An 18,069-nucleotide genomic window follows, 5' to 3' on the forward strand; every position below is an offset into this window, starting at 1 on the left:
ACTGTTCTTCTGTCAAAGTACACAGAAGGAATCAGCATGGCTGAGACCCTGATTTGTACTTCTGGCCTCCAGTACTGTGAGAAAATATATCTCGGTTCCTTAAAGCCAACCACTTTGTAATATTTTGTTATGACAGCCTTAGGAAGCTCAAAAGGGGAAAAAAAAAAACCCATTGCTGTCAAGTTGATTCCAACTCACAGCAACCCTATAGGACAGAGTAGAACTGCCCCATAGAGTTTCCAAGGAGCTCCTGGTGGATTCAAACTGCTGACCTTTTGGTTAACAGCCAAGGTCTTAACTACCACCACCAGGGTTTTTCCTAGGAAGCTCAGACAGAGCCTATTTTCGTGACCAGACAAGAGTGCGTCTTAGACTCTCTTCTTGACTTTGCAATCTCACAGAAACACCTGAAATCTAGCAGGCTGTGACATCAATCCCTCCTACTAACGTCTACCGAGTCAACTTCAACAGCACCCTCTTTCTGCTCAGTCTCACCTCCACTCCCTCATATCTCACCTTTGAGACTCTCAGTTAATGCGTGATCAATGACAAGAAGCCAGAAAAGAAACTATTACACTCCTCTTTTAAAGGAAGGGAAATATTTTATATTTTTTAAAAGAACTGAAAGTACAGAAGAGCATTCATCTCTTTGAATTTCTAGGCTAGTTTTTAGTACTCAGATTCAGAGCAGTCCTTGTAAGAAGAGAGCTAAGGCAGAGTGCAGAAGTAGAACGCCCAGCTCTGGACGGGATTCCAACATGTCCACTCGAAGCGGTGGCTGAGTTCCAGGGCCAGGTGCAGAGGACAGGTTCCGACTCATGGTGCAAGCAGATTCCTGGAGAAACCGTTCTAAAACTCACACTCTGTAATGGCAAGATGGGAGGGAAGAAGAGACACATCAGTGAGAATAAGTATTTACTTTTAAACAATTACGGAGAATTTGACTAAGACGTATCAATAGGAATGTTCTTTAGAAAACATCTTCATATTTTAATTGCATTTCTTCCACTTCCACCCGAAACAAATTATAAAGTAGAACAAGGGTGATTCTCCAAAGGCTTTTGGTTAAAAGAGCTGAAGAAAAGCCAGGAAAAGATAGGATACATTGGTAAGTGGCCTTTCAGCCCTACCCTTCCATTCCCAGACCTGAATTCAAACTGATTTAGGCTAAACCTCGTTTTCCCAGTCATCCTTTGGCCATTATTCTGGGCAAAATCACAGCTGGTGACGCTGATTAGGGCCCCCTAGTCCCGCGTATTTTTTTCTCACTAATTCCAAGTTTTCAAACCCCATAGTTTAGTTGTGGCCATACCTTCTTCTACAACTGCAGGGTAGAAGCACCACGGGACTCCAGGAATCTTGTCATCAAAACAACAGCCTTTATTTTGACACTTCTCCTGTGTGATACCAGGGTAGCCACAATTACTTCTTGCATGGCTCGCCACAGCACATATCTCTGGAAGTGTATGGACAAGAGGCAAAGGTCAGTCGTGGCTGAATTCCTAGATCTTGGTATATACACTCCAGCCCAGCTTCCTTATTCAGTGAAATCAGCGACCGTCTGGTGAGACACAGGCAGAATCAGGTCTCAAGGTATAAGCAGGAGATGGTTTCCTTATCTCCTCAGGCTCAAACACATGAACTCAGGAAAAACGCCAAGTCCCCAGAGTTTGTAAACTTTGGACCTACCTAAATTGTTTATCCATTTACTCATGAATTTCCACAATTATGAAGTTTTATTCACTCAATGTTTGTCTAAATGTGCACTTGACCCAAGCCATTGTTTTTCCAACCACTTCACATGTGTGCAGAGATTGGATAGTAAAAATAGAAGACAGAAGAATTGATGTGTTCAAACTGTGGTGTTGGCAAGGAACATTGAATATATTACGGACTGCCAGAGGAATGACCAATTCAGTCTTAGGAGAGATACAGCCAGAATGCTCCTTGGAAGAGAAGATTATGAGACTTTGACTCACTTTAGACACGTCATCAAGAGGTTCCCATTGTTAGAAAAAGACATCATGTTTGGTGAAGCAGAGAGTCGGCAAAAATGAGGGAAACCCTCAGTGCGATGGATTGACACAACAGCCACAACAATAGACCCAAACATAGCAACAGTCCTGAAGATGGCGTTAGACTGGGCAATGTTTTGTTCTGTTATACATAAGGTCACCATGAGTCAGAGCCAACTCGAAGGCAACTAACAATGATCACATTCACTCAATAAATAAATACTAAGTACTTTTGGTGTGTGTAGAAATGGGATAGCACAGAAAAATAGATAGTGATGGTCACTCAGGAATTGACTTCGAGCCAGGTAGTGTGCCAGGGGATGGGACCCAGAAATTAAAAATAGAGAAGTTGTTAAGAAATTAATAGCTAAGTGGAGGAGAAAGCCAAGTAAATATTAAAACAAACAAAAACAGTATGATCATCACTGTGTACAAAGGCTAATTTCAGGAGACAGTATGAACCCCCGGTCAGGACAACTAACTATGAGGCTGAACAAAGCAAGGGGGGCTTCCTTTAGGAGGAGGTTGGCCGGATGAGGCTGAGGCAGTGGGTGTTCCAGGCACAGGGAGCAACATGTTCAAAGGCCCTGAAGACAAGGAGCAAGGTGTGTTCAAGGAGGTGTAAGTCCATTCGCAGGTAAGATGCCAGGGTGTGGAGTGGTGAAGAGTGACATGGGAAGAGAGGAAGCTGAGGGCTAAGGTGGATGATTCCATCCTGACAGCAAAGGGAACTACTAAAGGGGAGACGAAACCGATCCAAAGGAGAGGGCATGTGGAGGACAAAGGGCCCAGCTATCAGGTTTCACTTAATCTATACGAAAGATCTCCAGAGGCTGAACTCAGGGTCCAGGGTCCAGAGTCCAGAGCTCTAAGAAGGCAAACTCAGCCAGCAGTGGACTGACTGAGGCAGAGAACAGAAGAGGAGTCTTGAACAACTTCCTCATCTGTCATGGGGACTTGGAGGAATGGTAGAACTCAGTTAGGGCACACTGAGTTGGGAGATGTTCTGGAAGACGTCCAGGTGGGGGGTCCAGTAGGGGCTCAGGAGCAAAGCCTGATGGTACATGAGCTGCAGACTCTGCTTCCAGGTCAGAGTTCATCACCGGGTGAAGAGCAGGAAGAGAAGAGAGTGGAGGAGCAAGGTCTTGGGAGCACCAATATTACAGGAACGGAAGAAGGAAAGAACTCGCTGCAGAAAAGGAGAACAGGAAAGGCACGGCAGGACCGAGGTCAGGATGGGAGGCAGGGGCTCGCCTTGATCTGGGGCATCAGGTAAGCTGAAAAAAAAAAAATCTTTCAAAAATAAATAGTTGTGGGATACTCTTTTCCTAAACTAGGAAGTCAGGATGGCCACGTTTGTTTCCGGTTAAATGCAGAAACAATGGTCCAGACACAGCGATCTATCTGCTGAGCCCGCCACCTGAGGTGTTCTCCGCCAGTCTGCTTTGATGTCTGGGGCTTAGCTCAAGCTCTCTGTGAAGAAGGAAGGATCTGGATCCATCTCCCCCTAGCTGGTGGCCTCTGTGAGGCCCCAACCTCCCAGAGTCTTGCTCCCCATTCATAAAAGGAAAATGCCCATTAGCCCACCCACGGGGTAGTTTTGAAGACCAAGAGGGGCTAGGGGAGTAAGGGCTTGGCTCCAGCATTCTGCATCCTTCTCCCCACCCCGACAAGCAGTAAGATGAAGTGACTCTATGGGGTGTGGAGGGGGCCTTGCTGGAGTAATCAGACTCTCTCCCAGTTAGTATTCCTAAGGAAACATTCGAGATTTCCAGACCCATGGTTCTGTCTACTACAGCATCCTGTCTTGCCCACCCATTTACTGTCTCATAATGGAACTACATGGAAATTATTTCATTTGTGGGCTACACTTATAAATGATGTTTACTAGATTTCCATTGTAGCAGGATTGCTGACTCTGCATGACCCAGAAGAAATGTTCCTTAGGCCAGAGGGCAGGGGCAAGTGGGTGGGCCAGCACCCAGCCTGTGATGAACGGTCTTGTCTTGACTTGTAGAAGTGGGCCGGCTATGGCCCTTTGAGCTGCACAGCCCAGTGGGCCAAGCTGGTACTGGAGTGGAGGGGGGAAGGGGAGAAGTAGACAAGCCTAGGGAAGGGTCCAGGAGCAGTGACCTCACACTTGGTTCACCCTCAATACAAAAGCAATTTCCTCCTCTGGTTTCAGAGGCCACTTGCTCTTTCTTGCCACGGGCTTCTGGAGCCTTCAAAGCTATTACTTGATGCCTTCCTTCTTCCTGTTGCCCCAAACCCACCCTCCTCACCACCCCAGGCCACACCTCATTCAACACAAGGTAGTTCGCAGGCATCCAAGGGAAGTCACCTCCTAGCTCTTTCTTCTCAAACCTCTTATGGAGACCTGTTTTGAAAACTCTGGGAAATCCTTTCGTCCAATCCCCACCCCCAGGTAAAATTGTATCTAACAATAATAATATTTATTTAGTACTTGGAAGTTTGCAAAGCACTTTTCACAAACATTGGCATGTTTAATTTCCTTGACAACCTTGCAAGGCAGATTAATGTTTCCAGATAAAGGAACTGAGGCACAAATGCGTTCAAAGGAAGCAATAGAGCACCATCCCACCCCACTCTCCCAAGTCTTGAGAAGGATCTGAGTCACCAGGAAAAGCTGGATGGCACAAATAACAAAGGTGCTGATGGGAGATGCGCCAATGGGAGAAGTGTCCTTGTCTCTTCAGAACATGGTGCCCAGAGGTGACAGACCCTACCTGAGAGGGCCTCAGAGGAGGCCCATCTATGAAAGAGGAGCTTAGACATATTCGTAAGGACCTTGGGTGGGACCACACTTTGGGCTGGGCTTTGGGCATTTGAAAGAGCTATTTTTATTCCCTCCACCAAAGATTCCTCTTGAAAATATGACACTTAACCAACAACTCATTGCCATGGAGTCTATTTCGACTCATAGCAACCCAATGGGACAGAGTAGAGCTGCCCCATACCATTTCCAAGGAGCATCTGGTGGATTCGAACTGCCAACCTTTTGGTTAGCAGCCATAGCTCTTAACCACTACTCCAGCAGGGTTTTCATGACACTTAAGAGCAGCAAAATATTCTAACGTTAATCTGGAAGACAGTTATCAACTTACTGCATTGACTTTCTTGTAGCATTTCTGAACGGTCTCCATGGGAGCCTCTTACCCTGGTTCTTATTCTCCACATGCTTTTGCTTTTCCCTTAAAATAGGATATACTTCCAAGTGCTTAGTCCCTGGGTTGTGCAAACAATTAACATGCTCAGCTGCTAACCAAAAGGTTAGAGGTTCAAATCCACCAGGGATGCCACAGAAGAAAGACCTTGTGATCTGCTCTGAAAAATGGGCCTTAAAAAACCCCATGGAGCCTTAAAAACAACAAATATATAGGTGCAAGCCACTGCCTTTTCTACAGTCTTCACACGTATGGTTCGGTGGCATTGGTTATGCTCATCACATTATTCAATGATCACCATTAACTGTTGCCAAATTTTTCAATCACCCTTAACAGAAGCTCGGTGTCTTCTAGGCATCGTGCCTTCCTTTCCTTTCCCCTCCTGTCTACATCTGGTGGCTACTGATAAACTTTGATCTCCATAGAAGAAAAAAAAAGAAACAAACCTATGGAGCACAGTTCTATTCTGACATACATGGAGTCCCCATGAATCGGGATCGACTGCACGGTAACTGGTAGTACAAGTGCCTAGGACACAAAGCAGGCACTCAGAACCAGGTATTGTCAAACAGTGACTCCCGAGAGGCCAACCTGGACTTGACCATAACGAGAGCAGGAAGCTGGGTGAAGACTCTTACCAGCCTCGGCCTGTGCCAGGGTGCTGAGGGCCAGCGTGAGGATGATGGCCAGGATGAAGATGACCTTGTGCCCCATGGCGACTTTGCCTTCTTTTGTTCTCTGCTCCAAAGAGACGGCAAGTCAAGGATGAGAATCGGTTGAAGCCCTTGATTTTATACTGCAGCCTCTATTTGCTTAAAGAGTGTTGGATAACATTTGCCTAAGGAGGGTCAGCCATCCTCCATGCCAAGTAATCTCCACTGATTAAAAGGTGTTCCCTAAACTTGTGAAAGCCAAACTGACGAGTTTGCTGATACAGAAAAACGCCATGTCCTGTAGTCATCTTGGTCAAAGGATTTGAGATTTAGAACACCCTGCCTTATCCCACAAGAGTCTATTTAGATGTGACCTTAAGCCAGTCTGTGGTGGTATCATCAAGGCCCTTCTGCCAGTGCAAACATTACACTCACTGCTGGAGTGACTCATGGCAGGACATGGCCCGAGAAAGTGCAGTTGTATCAACAATGGCTCGTACTCCCCTCCACAGCCAGAAGAGCAAAGGAGGAGAAGAGCAGAAGAGACCTCTACTCTGAGCAAAAGCACCTTCTCCTCCCCCAAATGGGCATGGGAGCTACTTTCACACGTTCTGAGAATCTGAGTCTGGGAGCCCACGAGTAGGAGCGTAACTGGCTGCCCCTCCCTCCTCTCCTGTCCCCCAGGAAATTGAGACCTTCAGTTCTATCTTTCCTACTGTTAGACAATTTTTTAGACAGATTAGTCCTGCTAGACATTTCCATGGTATATCCATATGTGAGCAAAGCTCTGTTCGGCCCTTTGAGGGGGAAACGTGGCCCTGTCTAGAGGGAGTTCATATTCCGGTTGGCCCCGATGTGGAAAACTCTGCAAATGTTTGAAATCTCAGTAGATGGGACTCCGTGATCACCTTTATTTGTTTGTCTGAATTACTGATTCCCTTCTTTTTGGTTTTCTTTCCCTTTTTAGAGTGGAATTGTTTTAAAAGTGAATTGGACAGTGGAGTTATTCTGTATGATACCGTAAAGGTAGATGCGTGACATCACACATTTTTCAAAACCCATAGCACCGTACAACACAGAGTGAACCCTAATGTAAACTATGGACTTTGGTTAACAATAATGTGTCAACATTTGTTCACCAATTGTAACAAATGTACCACAGGAGAACAAGATGTTGATAATAGGGGAAACTGTGTACAGGGGGAGAAGGGGTATATGAGAGCTGTCTTAGCCATCTAGTGCTGTTAAAATACCAGAAGTGGATGGCTTTAACAAAGAGAAATTAATTTTCTCACAGTATAACAGGCTAGAAGTCCAAATTCGTGGTGTCAGCTTCAGTGGAAGGCTTTCTTTCTCTGTCAGTTCTAGGGGAAGGACCTTCTCATCAATCTTCACCTGGGCTAGGAGCTTCTCCATGCAGGAAGCACCAGTCCAAAGAAACACTCTGCTTCTGGTGCTGCTTTCTTGGTGGTATGAGGTCCCCCAACTCTCTGATGACTTCTCTTTCCTTTTATCTCTTGTAAGATAGAAGGTGGTACAGGACACACCCCAAGGAAACTCCCTTTACATTGAATCAGGGATGTGACCTGAGTGAGGGTGTTGCACCCCACCCTAATCCTCTTTAACATAACCCAATCTTGCCTCATTAACGACACACAGGCAGAGATTAGGGTTTATAATACACAGGAAAATTGCATCAATCACGAAATGGAGGACAACCACACAATACCAGGAATCATGGCCTAGCCAAGTTGACACATATTTTGGGGGGACACAATTCAATCCATAACAGGAGCTCTCTGTACTTTCTGTGCAATTTTTCTGTAAACTTTAAACTGCTGTAGAAAAGAAAGCCTATTAAGATAAATAAATCCAGAGCTAAACAAAACAAGGTATGAAACCTTATACTAACACTGGCATGCTGTTAGCTGCCGTCGAGTTGACCCCTGACTCATAGTAACTGCAAGCACAATGGAATGAAACAGACCACTGTGAGCCATAGCATTTTCATTGGCTGATTTTCAGAAGTAGATCACCAGACCTTTCTTCCTAGTCCTTCTTAGTCCAGAAGTTCCACTGAAACCTGTTTATGAGGTGCACTGGCTGGGAATCAAACCCGGGTCTTCCTTCCACATGGTAAGCACGATTTCTACCACTGAACCACCACTGCTCCTAACACTGACACACAGAACGGATGAAGCAAAGGTCCTCCTCCCTCTCTGGCTGGGTCCCTCTTTCCCCAATGTCTCACTGCCTCTCTTCTTTCAAGTCTTTGTTCAAATATCCCTTCCCGATGAGCCCTCCTTTGCCTATCCTGTTTTTATGGGCAACCTCCACATCCAAAATTCTTGATTCCCTTTATCCAGCTCTGGTTTCACTTTACTCATAGCTCTTGTTATCTTCTAACGTATGATGTAATTTACTTAATGTCATGGATTAAATTATGTTCCCCCAAAAATGTGTGTATCAACTTGGTTAGGCCATGATTCCCAGTATTCTGTAGTTGTCCTCCATTTACCCAACCCCAGTGCCATCGAGTCGATTCCGACTCATAGCAACCCTATAGGACGGAGTAGAACTTCCCCATAGAGTTTCCAAGGCAAGGAGCGCCAGGCAGACTCGAACTGCCAACCCTTTAGTAATTGTAATTTTATGCTAAAAGGATTAGGATGGGATTGTAACACCACCCTTACTCAGGTCACATCCCTGATCCAATGTAAAGGGAGTTTCCCTGGGGTGTGGTCTGCACCACCTTTTTTCTCTCAAGAGATAAAAAGAAAAGGGAAGTAAGCAGAGAGTTGGGGGTCTCATACCACCAAGAAAGTAGCAGCAGGAGCAGAGCTCATCCTTTGGACACGGGGTCCCTGTGCCTGAGAAGTCCCTTGACCAGGGGAAGATTGACGGCAAAGACCTTCCTCCAGAGCCGACAGAGAGAGAAAGCCTTCCCCAGGAGCTGACTTCCTGAATTTGGACTTTTAGCCTACTTTACTGTGAGAAAATAAACTTCTCTTTGTTAAAGCCATCCACTTGTGGTATTTCTGTTATAGGACCCAGTGACCAGTGCTGCCGAGTTGATTCCAACTCATAGCGACCCTGTAGGATGGAGTAGAACTGCCCCATAGAGTTTCCAAGGAGCGCCTGGCAGATTAAAACTGCCGACCCTTTGGTTAGCAGCGTAGGAGCAATAGATAACTAAGACAGTGGGCTCCTGTGACTATGGTGGGAGCCTCTTGCTGTGTATGCCCAGCAGACCTTCTTGCTTTTTTGGTAAGATCTCCCCACCCACCCACCCATTTGTCAGTGAGAGGCCCCTCCCAACCCCCCTCGCTGTGTGTGGCTTGGCTTGGACTATCCCTGTCTCCCCTGTCCAGAGCCACACTGATTCAGTTCAGGGATGAATACCTCAGGTGGGAGAGCTGGATTTCTTCCCTGGGCTCCTCCAGGACTGCTCTCTGCCCTTCTCTGCCCTGCCCCACAGCCCAGGAGGTGAACCTACACACGCCTCACAGGTGGTCCCTCCTGCTCTCTGGCCCCGCAGGAAGTAGGAGTCTGGGAGGAAGTGAGGTCTGGATGTTTATCTCCCTGGAGCCCTCTCTGCCAGGTCACCTTGGGCTGGCCCCTTACCTCTGCCCATCCACAGCTCAGGTGGGCAGATCTCTGCACATGGCTATCTCCTCTAGGCCCCCACTGCATACCCCTCTCCTTGGTCCTCCAGGCTGAGGTGTTCACTAGCCCCAACAGGAGCTTATCACTTTCTTCATCTAACCATCCTCACATTACCTGGATTGGGAGAGACCAGGCCTGTTAGCTGCCAGGCCTCTGATCAATACAAAAAGTGCTACCAGCAGTGGCCCTGTGACCCTCAAAATGAGAGCCTAGGTTGGGTTCCTTGCATACTTGAGGAGTGCCAACGCTTTCCTGTCAAGGGACCTGCACGTTGGTGACCTGCAGTATGGAATAGTGTCACAGCTTTTCACATCAACACAGGAAGTGGCATGAAATAACCAGCAGGTATAGGCAAGGCACTTGGGAGGCAAATAGCTTCCATGTTGACAGTAATGGTGATAAAGGTTTGGAGCCTACTGGCTTCTTCTGAGAGCCCTGGATAACATATGACAAGGAAAGAAGAAATCAGGGGCCGTGAATTTCTAACTAAGAACAAGAAGAACTTCTTCTCTGGGAACCCCAGAATATAAAGGGGAATAGATATACTTAGTAACTAGCAGAATGTCTACATTGGTTCTTTGGTCCTTGGAGAAAGGGGTATGGTAGTGGAAGGCCCTGGAACTGTAGCCTCACTTAGACGGTAAACCAAAACCAATACTACAATCCCAGAGGAAATGGCACCAATCAGTGCCATCACGAAGGACTTGAAAGGTGTGGGAGTAACCATGCTTGCCAAGGCCTATTTACCTCACCTGCTTGGCCAGTGGGTTATGGAGAATGACTGAAAGAGGAGTAAGTATGTTTTTTCTATAAAGGGCCAGAGAGTAAATAGTTTAGGCTTTGTGGGTTTGGTATGGTCCCTGTTGCCTATTTTCCTTTGTTTTACTTTTACAACCTTTAAAAGAAATGTAAAAACCATTCTTAGCTTTCAAGTTGTACAAAAACAGGCTGCAGGCAGGATTTAACCTACAGAATGTCATAAATTTATGCATCATACTGTGTCAGTAAGTGTCTATAAAATATCATAAATTTAGTCAGTGATGGTAGCAATTGCAGCTGAGGTTCTGGCTGTGGTATCCATCCTAGAGCAACTCCATATGGCCCCTGGTACTTAATATGTAGCTATTGACCTAGAAAATGTTTTGTTGTTCCAATGCCTTTCAGAAAATATAATTAGAAGCATTTTGCCTTTGCATGGTAGGGGCAGCAATATACCTCTACAGGCTGGCCTTAGAGCCATGTCAACTTTCCTGCTCTCTGTCACAGAACACTCTGGAGAGACTTTGGACATCTTGCTAATTATCAAGCTGCCTTATTACATTGATGACATAATGTTTTGTTTATTGAATATGCTAAACAGAAAGTAAGACTCCTGGATGCCTTAGCAAAACACATGTGTGTCAGAGGTCGGAATTGCAAAAGTTCGGGGACCTGTCACATTAGTGAAGTTTTTAGGAGATCTGGAGTAGAAATATCTTCTCTAAAGTGGAAGATGGGAGTCCCTGACTGGTGCAAATGATTAATGCGCTCAGCTGCCAACCAAGAAGTATTGGACCCCCTTGGAAGAAAATCCTGGTCATCTACTTCCAAAAAATCAATGACTGATAATTCTGTGGAGCACAGTTCTATTCTTACACACATGGGATTGCCATGAGTCGGAGCTGACTCAACAACAACTGTTAGTAGATATTGTATAATGTCTTTGGGAAGTCCTAACAGAAGAATTGTAACACAGATCCTATATTAGTTCTCAATTGCCATATGACAAATTATCCCAAAATTCAGTCGTTCAAAACAACAAACATTTATTATCTCACAGTTTCAGGTATTCGGTCACAGTTTTGCTGGGTCTTCTGGTTCCGGGTCTCTCATAGGCTATGATCGAGGCATTGGACAGAGCCCAATTAAAATCTCATGAATGTGAATCCATTTTTTTTTTCCCCAACTGGCTATATAAAAAGTGGTGATGGTGGAAAAGGATCAATACCGTAAGCTTCCCCCTCACTGTGGCTGATCTGATTTACACCTCTGCTGAGTTCTTAACTGGTTAATAACAGAGTCTAACACATGAGCCTGGACATGGTGCCACTCCCCTGGAACATCAGCCAGTAGCCTGCTGGCATGTTGATTGCATCGGATTCCTTCTGTTATGGAGTGGCAGGGATAGATGCATGATCTGAGTCTTGACCTGCTGTCTGAGCTTGCAGCAGGTGACCTTGCAGAATAGTTACTTCAGTGCATGGAATACTTCACAGCACATTTTAGGGCAAGGAATTTTAACAATCTCCAAGGAATGCACCGGTCCTTCCACATGCCCCATTGCAGAGAAGCAGCTAGCTTCATGGAATGGTAAGACCATCTGCTGAAAGCTCAGCAACCAGCTGGTGGACTGCAATTCAGTATACTCCTTAAACCAGGACCAATAGGTGGTACCATTTCTTACATAACCAAAATGCACATGCCCAGAAGCCAAGCAGTAGGAGTAGGAGGAGCTCTTCTTACTACTAAAGGATGTAACTCCTGAAGGAAATTTTGCTTCCCATGCCCATGACCTTGAGTTCAGTGGGCTTGGAGTGCTATTGCCCAAGAGAGGTTTGCTTCCACTTGGGACCATGCTCTTGGTTCCATTGACTTGGCAGCTGAGACTTCCCTCTGGCCATCTTGGCCTCTTCATGCACTGACGGCACTGGTTTTCATGCACTGAACCAAGAGGCAGAGAAGTGTCAGCTATAGTAGTTGGTTTTAATTGCCAAGGGAAAAGTGGGTGCTTCTTGACAGCGAGGGCTGGCAGGATGAGGTATGTAACTCAAAAGAGTCACTGGAGCAACTCTTAGTGCTCTCTTACCCAACAGTCCTGGCCAAAAGAAAACTGCAGCAACCCAATAAATACAAGACACCTAAAATTCATCTCCTACGGATATCAAGATTTGGCAGCAATCGGTGCCACGTAAATAACTACATCCAGCTGAGGTAATAACAGTTGATAACAGAATATTAAATGAGAAGTAAATACAACAATAACAACACCAAAAAAAAGGAGGGGAGCCACAAATACTGATACTAATTTGGCATAACCAATCACCTCATGGGATTAGTTCTATTGGTTTGGGGTCTTAGGGAGATGGTCTCGTGGGACAATCTAGTCAATTAGTGTAATATAGTTCTTAGAGTTTACGTTCTACCTCCCAGTATGGTGAGTAGTATCTGTGGTCTTAAAAGCCTACGAGTGGCCATCTAAGATACAAACTATTGGTCTTATCTGTCTGGAACAAAAGAGAAAGAAGGAAACCCAAAAATTAGAGAAGGAACTGGATTATAGAGCTAATTGTTTGCATGAACCACTGCCTCCTCCATGTTGACACCAGAAGAATTAGATGGTGCCCAGCTACCACTACTGAACATTCTCATCAGGAACACAATGGATGAACACTGATTAAAAGAGAGAAAAATGTAGAACAGAACTTCAAATTCTTAAAGAATCCAGACATGCTGGACCTATTCAGGCTGGAGGAGTCCCAGAGACTATAGCTCTGAGTTGTCCTTCAAATCTTGAATTGCAACTATCCCCTGAAGTCATTTTAAAATAAGTAACAGTTTAGCCCAAAGAGTAACGATTGTCATCCTTGAGTATTGTATTTCTTTAAAAAAAAAAAAAAAATCTATGTCAGGCCAATGTGTAAATGGCTATTTTAAAGCATAGGTGAGAAGGTCGGAAGCAGGGAAATTAATGGAAAAAAATGGAAGTGAAACAACTAGAACAGAAATAACAAGGATGTTGACACAATGTGAAGGATGTAACCAGCTACATTGGTTAAATGTAGCTGATCATTATGTCTTGAAACTATAAAATGAGACTGGATTTTTCTGTGTATATTTTCACCAAAAATATAATTGAAAAAAAAAAGGAGAAGTAAACTATGATTACCAACTTTCCCCCCTTGGCCAGCAACCACAGCAGTCACTGTAGCGGCTACACTTTAAGTAAATTACAGAAAACAACAGTAAATATGTAACTTACTTTTGCATAAGAGAAATCATCTAAATGTATACAGCACATGCAGAGAGAGTAAATTTGGCTATGTAAAATATTTTAAAATTAAAAATAAATTGGAAGAAGTTTCTAGCAAAAATGATGGACAAAACTGTAATAGCTTTAAGACACAAGGATCTCACCCAAGTTGATTTAAAAACCCTGGGAACTCCGGTAGATAAAGAGGTAAAGAATATGAACATAAAAATCTTGGAAGGTAACATGCAAATTCCTAAAAATTATAGGCAACGTGAGTAAAATCATTAATAACCAAAGAAATAATTTAAAATAATAATGTTCAAGCCAATCAAATTGGTTTTGTTATTTTAATAAGAAGATTCAACGCTGCTAAAGGGCAGATGAAACTGACACCTACCAACGTAGAACCGGTTGACATAGGGTCGATTCCAACTCATGGTGTCGCCATGTTGTGTCAGAGCAGAACTGTGCTCCACAGACTTTTCAGTGGCTACTTTTCTGAAGTAGATCACTGGGGCTTTCTTCTGAGACCTCTGGGTGGACTCGATCCACTATTTTGGTTAGCAGCAAGGCACCACCCAGGGACTCCTCGTACATGTAAAACCAAAAACCAAACCCATCATTGTTGAGTCTGTTCCAACTCATAGTGGCCCCATCTGTGTCAGAGTAGAATTGCACTCCACAGGATTTTCAATAGTTGTGATCTTAGCAGCACCACTAGGTGGTTTTGAACTGCCAACCTTTTTGTTAGTAGCCTAGTAAAAACTGTTCGCACCAATCAGGGACCCCTGCATACATAGTAGGTGGAAGCCGATATTGTCTTTTTGGAAGTTTACATGGGACTTTGTATCAAGAATTTTAAAAAGATCACTCTTTGACCCAATAAATGTACTTCTAGGAGTGGCCTAAAGAAAAATCCTAAATGCAGAAAAAATTTTTTCATAAAGATGTTTTTCAAAATAAATCTTAATAATAGTGAGAAATTGTAAACAACCCAAATTGCAAACAGTAGAAGACTCATTACCAAATGTTGAAAACTATACGAGGAACTATTGGGCAACCATCAACAGTGTGTCTCTGCGGAAGTTGTAATAACATGAAAAAATTACACGTTACAGTACTAAATCAAAAAGAACAGGACACAAAATTTTACAAACTGCTCAGTAGAAAAAAGATACAATGAGTGTCAATGAGTGATGAAATAATGAGTTACCTCTTTTTCCCTTGATTCTGCTTTCCTATTCATTGAAATGTTTCTATAATGACTGTAATGAACTTCTATAATTGGAAAAAACTATATTTTGAAAAACAAAATGTAATGAATTTGCTCTCCCCAAAAAGGAAGAACAGAGTTCACCTGCTTTCCCCCAGTCAGTGATTCAGCAAGTAAAGCTTGGAGGTGAGTATTTAACTTTGGAGGAGTTCCCTGAAAACCACACCCCAATAAGATATGTGCCCCTCGATCTGTTTCCTCACACCTTCCCTAAAGTTAAACATAGGTCTGGGGTTTTGATGTAAGCTGCCTGTAATCTCTTAGATTTCAGGAGCCTTGTTGAGTAAGTCACTCATTCCTGTCTATTGAGTCCTCGTCGCCCCACCCAACAAATCCAAGAGGCCTGTTCAATAAGTACCAGTGAGGTGCAGACTTGCCCAAGAAGAGAACAAAACATATCTATCTGCCCCCATGAGTGGTAAAACTGGGGTTCCACTCTGCCTTGCTTTCTCTGGCTCTCCACACCCTGCTCCCCTGTCTTACACCATCACCATCTCAGCTCTTGCCCTCGTAGACCATCTCCATCCTCAGCTTTCACCCCCTTATACTACCTCCAACCCCAGCACTCACCACTTTTCTTATTCACAGAGGTAGGGCAAAGGCACAGCAATTCCTTGGACAGATCAAGGCTCCAAAAGCTAATATTAAGTCCCGTGGCATAGTGGTTAAGTGTTATGACTGTTAACCAAAAGACTGGCAGTTCGAATCCACCAGGCTGTCCTTGGAAACTCTATGGGGCAGTCCTACTCTGTCCTATAAGGTCGCTATGAGTCAGAATCAACCCCACGGCAATGTGTTTGGATTTTTGGCTTATCATGATATCCAAGGAATGTACAAACTATGAGTGAGGGGTGGAGAAACTGATAATTGCTCAATTCTAAGCCATCCCTTCTGGCCTCTCTGGGCTCTGCCAAGTTAAAGTTACTTAAACTTTCAACTCTCAGGCTCAGCATCGACCAGGTCTAGAATAAAGCCCTGTTCCTCCCAGTGGGTGAGTCTGAAATCAATCTGCTGACTCCTCACTTAGATTCCAGGGAGCCTGAGATTAGTGTGGGATTAATGTAGATTCCCCCATTATTCTGTGCCTCAGTTCAGGTGGTGAGTAGACTGGGCCAGCCCTCTCTGGTCTGAAGTTGTTTCCCTGCCTCCTCCCCTAGGCATTGGCTGGAGTCTTGCTTCTACCCAAATGAGTCCTCCTTGGACCTCAGTGCTGCATCTCTCCTGGCCATGAGTGATGGTTAGCCCAGCTCAAAGACTCCTGCTACCATGATCCACAATGATCCTCCTGCCATCCATCCACTACCCCCATCTTGAACCTTTGAATATGGCCCCAGTCATATTCAAGCCATGTCTATCCAAGACACAGGCATGTGGGTACTGTCTTAGGCTACGTTCTCTAGAGAAGCAAAACCAATAAGCGTATAAATATAGAGAAAGAGATTTATATCAAGGAAATGGCTCACATGGTTATAGAGGCTGGAAAGTCTCAAATCAGTAGGTCAGGCTGGAGGCCTCTCCTGACTCAAGTAGCTATGGGGACTGGCAAACCCAAGATCAGCAAGTCAGACAGTAGGGCTGTGGCTCACAGGCTGCGAAAAATGACAAATCTCAAGATCAGCAGGCAAGATGGCAGGTAAGCTGCTAGCTCAGGTCCCAAGAACCGGAGATCAGATGACAGGAGCCAGCTGCAAGATCCAGACTGAGCAAAAGCTCACAAGCCCTGCCAGAAAGTCCACCCATATTGGATGCAGGGCACATTCCCAAGAAACCCCCCCACAACTGATTGGCCATTCACAGCAGATCCCATCGTGGAGGTGATCACATTAAATCAGATCTCATCATGGAAGTGATTACATCATTATATCACTGCCAAACTACATCATAACTGCCAAACGGAGAATCATGGCCCAGCCAAATTGACACACAACCTTAACAATCACAGGTACCTATTTTTTTCAAGCATGAAGATTTTCTCTCTGGCTTGGACTGATAGTGAACCATACCCACTCCTGCTGAGAAAAGGACAAGAAGAATTACAAGTACGTTACCTGTAAGTAGAACTTCCTAGGTAGTTACTAGTCCCTGGCACTACTCTAAGGACTGCTGCCACTGTAAGATTATACAAGTCGTGGTGAAAGGAGGCTGGAGTACCCACTGGGCTAGAGATCATCCTAGATAAACCAATAGAAAGACTTGCATTTACTGAACAAGGGCCCTGGATGTGATAATCTCTAAATACCTTTATTATATTTTATTTATATTTTATACCTTTTAGTCCTACTTTCCCTTTTTTTATTTACCTCCTCTAAATTTAGTTGCTGACAGCTGGGCAGTGGAAATCAGGCAACTGCCCTAACAACAGATAATTCACCACATTAACAAGCTAAAGAAGAAAAATCATATGGTCGTATCAATATAATGGAAAAAGTATTTGCCAAAATCCTACACCATTCTTGATAAAAACTCTCAGGAAGTTAGTAATGGAGGGGAAATACCTCAGGTTGGTAAAGAGTATAGGGTCACTTTGAGTCAGAATTGACTCAACGGCAGTGGGTTTTTTGGTAAAGAGTATTCACAAAAAACAAACAAAAAACTATATCTCCCCTTAAAATTAATAGTTAAAGACTTAAATCATTTTCCCCTAAGATTGGGAACAAGACAAAGATGTCCACTCTCACCACTTTTATTCAGCATTGTGATGGAAGGTCTTGTCACTGTAATAAAGCAAGAAAAATAAATTAAAGTTACACAGATGAGAAAGGAAGAAATAAAACTACCTCTGTTTACAGATGACATGATCGTCTATGTGTAAAATACCAAGGAATCTTTAAAAAAAAAAATGCTAAAACTAGTAAGTTAGTTCAGGAAGGTCACAAGATAGAGGATCAACCCACAAAAATCAACTGCATTTCTATATACTATCAAAGAACGTGAGAAAACAGAACTAAAAGCACATGCCATTTATAATCACTCAGGAAAATGGAATACTCAACGTGTGTTGCTGTTAGGTGCCATCAGGTAGGTTCCGACTCATAGTATCCTACGTACAACAGAAGGAAACACTGCTTGGTCTTGTGTCATCCTCACAAACATTGCTATGTTTGAGCCCATTGTTGCAGCCACTGTGTAAATCCATCTCGTTGAAGGTCTTCTTCTTTTTCACCGACCCCCTACTTTATAAGCATGACGTCCTTCTCCAGGGACTATTTCCTCCTGATAACATGTCCAAAGTATGTGAGACGAAGTCCCACCATTCTCACTTCTAAGA

At 44.1% G+C, this 18,069-nt stretch overlaps 1 protein-coding gene across 1 annotated transcript; it reads right to left on the reverse strand.

The window, feature by feature from the left end:
* Positions 1 to 601: 601 nt before the first annotated feature.
* On the reverse strand, positions 602 to 14,388 carry TFF1 (trefoil factor 1). The gene is made up of 4 exons (XM_049874939.1): positions 13,926 to 14,388; positions 5,839 to 5,938; positions 1,313 to 1,456; positions 602 to 863 (listed from the first exon to the last, which is right to left on the reverse strand). The coding sequence occupies exons 1-4, from the start codon at positions 13,944 to 13,946 to the stop codon at positions 850 to 852; spliced, it is 279 nt and encodes a 92-aa protein (XP_049730896.1). The 5' UTR covers positions 13,947 to 14,388; the 3' UTR covers positions 602 to 849.
* Between the last annotated feature and the right edge of the window lie 3,681 nt (positions 14,389 to 18,069).

This window comes from Elephas maximus, chromosome 2 (genome assembly GCF_024166365.1).
Source record: "Elephas maximus indicus isolate mEleMax1 chromosome 2, mEleMax1 primary haplotype, whole genome shotgun sequence".
Taxonomy (NCBI): domain Eukaryota; kingdom Metazoa; phylum Chordata; class Mammalia; order Proboscidea; family Elephantidae; genus Elephas; species Elephas maximus.